At 39.8% G+C, this 9954-nt stretch overlaps 1 protein-coding gene across 3 annotated transcripts in view; it reads right to left on the bottom strand.

Annotated features, from left to right (window-relative positions):
- Positions 1-654: 654 nt before the first annotated feature.
- Positions 655-9954, bottom strand: part of ANKRD28 (ankyrin repeat domain 28) — a 218832-nt gene continuing 209532 nt past the window's right edge. For all 3 annotated transcript variants that reach the window (XM_072651271.1, XM_072651270.1, XM_072651273.1), the window contains 5 exons: positions 9508-9653; positions 9022-9104; positions 8560-8642; positions 6565-6656; positions 655-2614 (listed from right to left, as the gene is read on the bottom strand). In XM_072651271.1, coding sequence (XP_072507372.1) covers positions 2328-2614; positions 6565-6656; positions 8560-8642; positions 9022-9104; positions 9508-9653 — 691 coding nt within the window. In that variant the 3' untranslated portion in view covers positions 655-2327. The remainder of the gene's footprint in view (positions 2615-6564; positions 6657-8559; positions 8643-9021; positions 9105-9507; positions 9654-9954) is intronic.

The following is a 9954-nucleotide window of genomic DNA, read 5'->3' as shown; positions in this document are numbered from 1 at the left end:
TGCTTTGTTTTAAAACAGGTTGGAGAGAGTTTAAGGTACTATGCATGTCTTCAAACAGATGAGATTGTCATGGAGATGATAGGCCTGGAAGAGAGATTTCCAGCCGGGAGTAAAAGTGATGAGGGAGGCAGAGTTCTGCCTAAGGAATCACTTAAAATAAATTGGTGCTCTTCAAAATGGGAAAAGGGGAATTGTGAGGTATTGTGAACTGCCTATCACAAGAAATATGCAAGAGGCTGGATGTGTAAGTGGCTCCTCAATCGTGTGGGTGCTTAGATTGGATGAACCTGATAACTACTAATAAATATGCCCTCCAGAAATTCAGAAGAAATGACTCTAACGGATGGGATAGGATGTATATCTTTCTATCATCCTATTACTTTTTAAAAGATACTTTTATAGAACATGCAGCGTACTGTCAATTAAAAAACAAATCTATTTCTCCACCACTAATGATCAACCTAAGTTTGTCTTATTATTTGTATAATGGAAAAGTGGAAGACCAAAGGTATCATTTATGTTATATCTCATCTGACATGGCAAGTAATAGTCAAGATCAAAGGAAAAAAACTTGACAAGAGTAGTCAAAATCCTAGAAATGTTTCTTTAAAAACAGCTTTTAGGTAATGTACACAGATATAAATACATCGTTCATTAAATACAACTCACATCTGGGTTTTATTATACTCCGTAAAATATACAGGAATCTTGATGTACTGAAAGAGTGCAAGTAAATACAGTATTCAAGCAGTCACTATTTCTATGTACATGCTCATTAATTCTTCAAAAACCCCACAAAATTATCAAATAGATCAAAATACTGTTCTGTGTTTTCACACTTTATGTTCAGAAAACCAGCTGGTAATTTACAATGTCATTAAGGTTTCCAGTTTCACAATAAAAAAAGGATAGAATGAAATCGGGAATCAGTTTGCCGCAACTTATTGTACTTTCTCTGGACATACGAGATGGCCTTGTATGTCTTGGAGCAAGTTCACTTGAAAAGTGAGTTATGGTTAAAGGAGAACCAAATAAAGTTGTTAACAGCCCAAACCTCAGTTTTCTTTTAAAAGTTGTGAAATTCTCTTCCATATGTCAGGAAATTTCTAGCAGACAGCGTCCCCTCCCCTCTTCTTCCCCTCAACAGTGGTGTGTTATAAAACACATGTCCAGACAGGATCCACATGTTTGTGTTCAGATAAAAAAAAATGTTGTACAACAAATTATTCTTCCAAAGAACCTGACATTATACTTTTGGGTAATAAGGAATATTCTTTTATGATTATTTTTTTTATCATACTCCAGGATTTAAATAAAGCAAAACAAATGCAATGAGGAGGCATAAAAATAATTTCGGTAACCAATGTACATGTTATAAAAAAGTGGATGAGTTGCTGGAAAAAAAAGTTAACTTTCCAGGACCAGACAGACAGCTGCAACAGGGTGTCCAAGAAATGACCTTCTAATTTGCATTAAGTTTCACTCTCCCCAGAAATCTTTTCAGCATATTTTAAATAACAGCTCAATTTTAAACTTAAGCATCTAAAACTGTGCAACAATAATTGTCTTGGACTCCCCCCCTCCATTTTTTTTACACTGTACATGTATCACCCTGACTGCATCAGTTAGCTGGTTTTCAATTTTAACATTATAAAAGTATGACAATTTTTCTTTAAAATTTTTATCTAAAAGAAAAAACAAAACTTAAAAATACATCTGCTATCTCTCATTGTACATTTAAATACAGTGTCAGAAGGCTTTCAGATTTTTGCTTTTTTTTTTAAAAAAATCAAACTTGAAAACCAAATTTGAACTTCATTTTTAGAAATATTAAAGTTTGGTTTAGATAAGTTTTCAATTAATCTATTCCAGTTTCCACAAAAAGTTATTAGATTAAAAAACCTTTAAGTTATTTGGTCCTTTGGCAATTTGCTGCGCAACAATGCCTACTGTACCAAACTTTTATTGCCTTCAGATTTCATTAGTTTGATTGATAGGATTTTAAATGTAGTGTCCTTTATTCTTGTACAATAGTGTTGCTTGTATACACAGACTTGTGTGTACAGTGTCCCAAAATTATGCCTTGCACCTCAAAACCAAATTAAACCAAGTTGTTTAGATGTTACTTTTCGCTCTGAATTTCAAGTTCACTTCAAGACTTTATCTAGTAGCTTCTTTTGCAAAACTTGGCTTTAAAAATCTTCCTCTACATGTCAGCATGTAGACCATCCACCATTAGCCCTTTTTGCTTGAGGCTGATTTTGTATTTGAACAATGAGTGCTCTTTCCGGGACTGGACTCAGTCTTCATACCAGCACATAAGTCGCTCAGTACGTCTCCGAATCAGAATCATTGAGTTCATCCTCTTCCGTGTACGGGTAACCATCTTCCCTGCCGATGTTGTTGAAACTGCAGTAAGAGCTGTGCTCACTGCGCATGACTGGCAAGGGGTCAAAGGTGACGGTCTTTGAGGTGCTAGTGTAATGATTAATGGCACTGAACGTTAGGGATGGTATTGTGCTACTTGATGAAATAGGCATCATGGTGGCCAGAATGAGGGCTAGACAATCAGCCACATCCTTATTGGGAGCACAGGCCAAAGCTGGGGTATACCCTAGAATTAAACATAAAAGAAAATCCTTAAAACAGATCTTATTCAAAGTTTCTCAGAAATCACAGGATCACCAATCTTACTAGATGCCTAAAAAAAAAGGCCTGAATTTTATACCTTGATGAAACCACGATTTTATTGGAATGCACACTTCTTCCACTGCTGAGTAACCCAACCCCTTCCTCCTTGTTTGTCCTGTATGTCTTAATGCACACACCAAAACTTAACATGTAAACAGTATTCATGTTAAAGCCAGGACTCCAGAGAGCTAGCTCAACTCTCTCATCTCACAGATGAAAAAACCCAAGTTTTTTGTTGAATGTCGCCAAGCTAGCTCATGTCAGTCGAGAAGCATTTAAGTGCTTCTGTGTGCCGTGCGCTGTGGTGAGGACCCTAGATACAGAGAAAGGCATACACTGTCATTACCCACAGAGAGCTGACATTCTAATGAGGGAGACAATAAGTAAACAGCTAGTCAGAGCCATGATCCATACAGAGGAGACTGAAGCGAAAAGTCACTAGCGCCTGAGGGTCCATGGAAGGGCTCCTGCGGGAAGACAGAACTGAACTGATTTGCAAAGAAAGCCAGGGACAGGAAGAGGTCTAAAGAGAGAGCGGTATACAAATGAGTGACAGTGCACAGATCTGGTTGATGGAGGATTACACACAGGAAACAGAAAACAGGCCAATGAAGTTGGCTCACAGGGGCAGCTGGGTGGTGCAGTGGATAGAGAGCTAGGTCTGGAGTCAGGAAGATCAAATCTGTTCAAAAGAGTTCAAATCTGCCTCCGTCACATACTAGCTGGGTGACCCTGGGCAAGTCACTTCACCCTGTTTGCCTCAGTTTCCTCATCTGTAAAATGAACTGGAAAGGAAATGGCAAACCACTCCAGGAAGCAAGAAAAGCCCAAAAGGGGTCACAAAGAGTTGGAGCACACTGAACAAGAGTTGGGTCAAAGACAAGATTGTGAAAGGAAAGAAAGTGTAAGAACGGAAAGGTAAGAAAGGGGCCAGGTTATTCACAAAGAGCTTTAAATGGCCAAACAGACAACCTGATATTTGATCCTGGAGGGAAAATGAGCCACCAGAGATTACTTATATTAAAGTGGAGGATGTGGGTGGATAGACACTAGACAGAACCCAGTGTGTGTTCCTCTACATACCATGAGTCACCCACTGCTGCTAAAAGATTTTGGACAATCATGCTAAGAATGGAGGAACACTGCCCCCTGCCCCCATGTTCATACAGTTATGAAGCTTAGCCTGGAGCAGAGAGCAGCAGGGAGCTCTGAAGCCCTCTGCAGTCTGGGTCTGGGTTCAGGCTGGTGACACTGACTCCTGACCACAAGCTTCCCTCCCTGCCTTGGTGCCGGCTGTCTATGCATAGAGTGCTGCCAGTCTTCCCTTTGACTCCTTGCAGCTGGAGCCCATTTCTACTCTGTTGTCCCACTGAAGACCCCAGATGCAGACTGCGAGAGACCTTGGTGGTCGCTCAATCCAAGCACCCTATTGTGAGGAGTCACACAAAGAGGAGAAGCCAGGCCCCTTTGGCTCTGAATCTGGGATTTCTTGTCCACATCACGACCTAATCTAAGTGACACCCTAAGGGGTCCAGTAAAATACCAACTCCAAGCCTGGGATTCTACCTTCTCTGAGCTCTGCAGCAAGCTTCTCCTGCTACAGTGCTCTCTATCAAACACACCAACGCCTCATGCCTGGAACTCACTCCCTGCACGTTTCCACTTGCTGAAATTCTTTTGCTTTCCTTCATGGCCCAGTTTGGACACAACTTTCCTCACAGGGCCTTCCTCAGAAGAACAGTGGGTGTTCGGCCCACATCCCAGTCTACAACGTCTCACACTTGTTTGTCTGTGTGTCTCATCCCCTCAGGCAGACAGACTTGCAGGCTCTTAGAGAGCAAGCTGAGTGCTGTTTTTCATTTCTGTATCCTCAGCACCAACTGAGTAGGGATACACATGTGAATAGCCTGTAGACATGAAATCAAGGTGTCCAAAGAACCTCCCTGCTTCCAGAGTCTGGCCACTGACCCTTCTCCTGGAGGCTGGTGGCTCTGAGGCCAGAACTGAAGCATGTCATAAAAACCAATGGATGGACTAAGAAGACAGGGTCACATCCTGCTAGGTCGGGTCACTGCCCAGGACTTCCAGGTTGCACCTACACGGGGGCAGCAGACATTCTCACTGCAAATTCCCACAAGAATACAAATCACAGATCCTTGGTACATTCATTTTTTAAAAATGATTGGCTTCTGATTCACAAAATGGTGAAATCAATGTAGGCCTAAGAACTAGGAGATCCCCTCTAGCTAAATGCTGAAATATCCACTGATCTATGTGTCTGCCTCAAGTCTCTCCGCGCTCCAGTCCACCTTCCACTCAGATGTCAAAATGACCTTCCCAAACACAGGTCTGACTGTCCAACCTCCCCAAAATTAAATGCCAGTGGTTCCCTAGTATTTTCAGGATTTGTCTGGCTTCTAAACTCCTTCAGAGCACCTCTCTGCCTCACCTTCCCAGTTCTCTAACTCCTCAGTGCTCTCTGAGGACCCAGTCCTTCTGGCCATTCTTCACCTCCTGACTCAGGGCATTTCTATGGCTGGCTTCTCTCCTTCCACATCTCCTCCTCCTGGTTTCCTTCAGGTCTCAGTTAACATCTCACTTTCTGTAGGAACAGTTTTCCAATCAGCTATAATCTGAGAGCCTTCTCTCTGAGTTTATCTTGTCTATATCTCTGTACATGGTTGTTTACATGTCATTTTTCCCCACTAGGCTGGGAGAGTAGGAAAATAATTTTTTTTTTTGCCTTTCTCTGTACTCCCAGGGCTTAGCGCAATGCCTAGCACACAGCAGGAGCACTTAATGTTTACTGACTGACTAACATGGTACAATCACTAACTGCTACATATACCCAATAGCAGAGATTTCCAAATTATACTTAAGTGCCTCAACTTAACATATGATTTAATTTAAAAATTAAAATTACTACCTTCTAAAAATAAAGGTAAAGTATAAATTTGTATTTTGATGCATGCACAGAACTAATAAAATCAATTTAAAAAATCATCAACTTTATTTAGGAGCCTTTATCAGATTTAAGAAATCTTTCAGTTTCTTAGCTGGGAATTTTCTCATTTCTTTTGTCCTATCCCTCTTGGTGTTAATATCTTGCCCGATGTACTTGGAAGAAGCAAGAGCTCTAGACTTTGAGAGAGAGAGACAATATCTGTGAGTTCTGACTCTCTGACGTAATTACGTGGCCCCAAGGAAGCCAACCTCTCTGAGCTTTAGGTTTTCATGTTAAAATATGGATTACAAAATTATAGATTCCCAGAATTGCAAGGGATCCTCAGGGGATACGAGACTACTCATGTATGAATTAAAACCATCTTTATAAAATCCCCACCAAGTGGTAACTTTTATTTTGCTTGAAGGACTTCTAGTAAGGGAGAATTCTTTCTCCTAGGGCAACCTATTCCACTTTGGGGCGAGCTCAAATTTTTTTCTTTCTATTGAGTCTAAATATGTCTGTCTCTAACTCTACTAACTGATTTTATTGCTTCTTGGCCATGTAAAGAAAGGCCAGTCTTTCTCCCACATAACAGCCCTTTACATATTTAAAGAGTCTTACGTTCCTCTGACCGATCTTAGTCTGATTTCAAGACCTTTCTTGGTCACCTGAGTCTACAAAGATCTGATGGAGAAAATAATCCTCCCACCACCTTCCTTACAGATTTCTTGTGAAGAAAGTGCTTTACAGACGCTGAACTGTGACAGACATGTGAGTGATCACTAGCATTACTCAATAATGATTCTGTTCCCCCCTTTCCAACCAACAGAGGCTCACCTTACATGAAAGGCAGATCACCCCAAAGAATGGAAACATTGAAGTCATTGTTTAAGTTCAGATTCACACCCAATAAGGAGACTCCTTACCATTTTCATCTACAGCAAGCACACTCGCTCCTTTCCCCAAAAGTTCTTGTACTACAACTGTGAGTCCATTTCTGGCAGCAACATGTAAGGGTCTGAAAAAGCAGACAAATGTGGTTGACTGAGAGTAGTTTTGCAGCAGTATGGAAAAATGAAACAATCTAGTTGACTGAACTGTCACTTTATAAATGAAATGATAAACATAAGCATATGCCTAGAATGTTCAATGAGACACTGTCAGACCAGATGTCACTATGGCGAATGCAGAGAATGATCTAGACTTAATTCAACCTTTTCTACTCCAAAGCTGAGTGAATCTCACCTAAACATCCCTGACAAGTGATCACCTAGTATCTACCTGAATAACTCCAATGATGGGTAAGGGAACTCCCTACGTACTAAGGCAGCCCAATCCACTTTAAAGAAATCTGTCTGACAGGTTTTCCTAATACAGAGTTTAAATCTGCCTGCCTGTAACTTTATTGGTCTTTCCTCTAATACCGTTAACTCCAAAAGAATAAAAAATGAGTATCACACACAGAGGGCCATGGAGAACTTGTACAGAGGGTGTGAGCAGGCTGTGACATAGAACTAAAACAGGAACTTGGAAGATGAACAGAATACAAGATGTCTGTCATCTGAGAAACGTATGACAGGCAAAGTAGATAAGCACGGGATGACTGCCCCAGCTGACCCAGCAGATGTCTTACTCATTTTGGGTCTACCAATACTGTCATCTAATGTGAGCATCTGAAGACACTGATCATGGCCTTCTACTTCATCTCTTTTTCAAGCTAATGGTCCTCAATCGCTTTGATCAGTATGATCATTACAGTTGCTTCTGGCATATGCCAGTTTGTCAGAACAACTCCAGAAATGCACAAGCCTGACCAGGTGCCTCCCTAGCCCATAAGCCTGAGTGATGTCCTACCACCAGCTCGTCACAACCTGGCACCAGCCTGCTCTTCTGACTGAATCATGCTTCAGCCTCTGACCTGGCTAGAGTGGCCTCCTTGCCTACAGAATGGAGGCCAGCACTTTGCCCCCAAGCAGAGTGGCGCTGGCTCTGTGCACAATGACACTGGATTTCTCCTGATTGCCATCAGAGCCCAAACTCATATTCGGGAGGGAGAGAATGATGGTTTCATGTTTTTCTCCCCAGCCGTCACACAGAGCTGAGCACATGGCAAGGACTTAAGAAAATGCTTGTTTTCTGACTGGTTTCTATTAAAATTTCATCTTGTTAGTTTCAACTCAAAATCTCAACCTGCCAGCATATCCCCGTGTAACATTTCTTTCATCTAATACATTAGTTTAGTAATCTCAGTCCTATCCTTCCTATGCTATCACATCATCTATATACTCTCCAAGCCTCTGCTAGGCTCAAGGCAATTATCCCATTTGAACCTCACAACACTCTGTGAGATAGGTGCTATTATTATCCCCTGAGGCAAATAGAGGTTAAGGAACTTGCCAAGGGTCACATAGCTAGTCAGTGTTTGAGCCTGGATTTGAACTCTGGTGTTCTGAACTCCAGTCCTGGTGCTCTGTCTACTGAGTCTTGTTCTATGGATGCTTTTACTGATTCCTTTTTCTGGACCAGGCCTAAGATTTCATTACAGGGCAACCAGCGGCTCAGTAGATTTCTAATCAAGGAACCCTCACATTACACCGAATATTCTAATTTTTTAAGGTATTTCTTCACGTAATGTTTCTTTCAGCACCTCTAAATATTTAAATGGCATGAAGAAACATTTTGAACATTCTTATAAAGTTTAAGATTAAAATAATCTTCAGTAACATATCTTTATAGATGGTTCTGGATAAAGCATTTGAGAAACATCGTGAATATCCCCAGTTGGATAAAAAATTTAATTTGAGCAGTTACAATAACTTATGAAATGTAACCATTCAGTCAACAAATCCACACAGACAAAAGTCATTCATTACTTTGCATTTATATCCTGTTATATCAAAGTGTAAATGAGAAATACTCACGTTTGCAAAGCTGCATTGGTTGCATTAATGAGGTTTCTATCTGTTATCTTTTCCAGGATTAACAAGGCACTAGTTTCATGACCCTAAAAATACAATAAATAACTTTATTTTTTGAAAACTTAGTCCTATAAATGAGAAATTCTATGCATACCATATAGTCAAGACTTTACCCTGGTTAACAGTTAGTGAAGAGGTCTGGATTTTTTTTATAGACATTTATTTTAGAGGTTAACAGGTTAAGTGAGGGTTTCTGTCCTTATTACAGCTTTCAACACATCAAAATACTTTTGCTGATATATATGAAAACTTGATTTAAGTGATTAGTGATATGGATTTTGCCCCACATAATTTTAAAGTTCATTTTTTACTGCATTGTGAAATATTCTCTAATAATTCTGCATATTCAGTAATAACACTGCTTAAAAATAATAGTGATTTAAAAAAATGAAAACATGTACCTACCTTACTGCATGCCAAATGGAGTGCTGTGTTTTTACTGTTATCTTGTAGAGTCAGGTCTGCGTTAGCACTGCTAACCAGCATCTCTGTGGGGAAAGAAGGGAATTAGAGGGAGGGGAAATTGCAGTAATTTTTACAGAACAAACATCATCTCAGTATTTTAATCACTCTCTGAACTGAAGAATAGAAAACAAAAAGGACAAATCATCCGTAGCAACAGCAATTCTGTTTATAAAATATAATCATTTAAAGCAAAACTATTCAACCAGACTTTGGAAACCTTAAATTTCTCAATCAAATGGGGCAAATTAAAATATCAATTCAATGACTAAAAGGTTTATAAACTTCAGTAGAAACACTAGAACTACCAGTACCCTATTCAGTGCTGTTCTTTCTTGTAGGGGGCCACTTTCAACCTCGGGCATTACCTCGGGCATTACATGCAATTAACAGGATACTAATACTAAAATTCCTAGGTCATTTCTTTACCAACAGTATTTGTCTGTCCATTTTCTGCTGCCATCATCAGAGGTGTTTTCCCAGAAGAATCAACAGAATTCACTTGAGCATTATGGCTAAGGAGCAGCTGCAAACATTCTACATGATCTGTGAAAGCAGCTGCATGAAGAGGAGTTCTGCAATAAAGCAAAGTTCACAATCATTAAAGTGTTTTTTATTTCTAGAATAAAAATTCAGTTTTGCAGAATTTTAGAGCTGTGAAAGAACTTTAAGATATCTGGTTCACTCATCTTCCCTAACAACCAATTCTCCAATTTTACAAATTATTAAATTAAGGTTGAGAGGTTAAATTCAAGTTCATACTACCAGTAAATGAGACAGATCTGAATCTCTACTGATTCTCAGTTCAGTACTCTTCCCCAAAATTTCAAAGACAATAATAAAATTATTGTCAGGGTAAAAATTAGTTGACAAGTT

This window comes from Notamacropus eugenii, chromosome 3, assembly GCF_028372415.1.
Source record: "Notamacropus eugenii isolate mMacEug1 chromosome 3, mMacEug1.pri_v2, whole genome shotgun sequence".
In the NCBI taxonomy this organism is placed as follows: domain Eukaryota; kingdom Metazoa; phylum Chordata; class Mammalia; order Diprotodontia; family Macropodidae; genus Notamacropus; species Notamacropus eugenii.
Note: the sequence above shows the minus strand (reverse complement) of the source record. Positions and strands in the feature narration are given on the sequence as shown.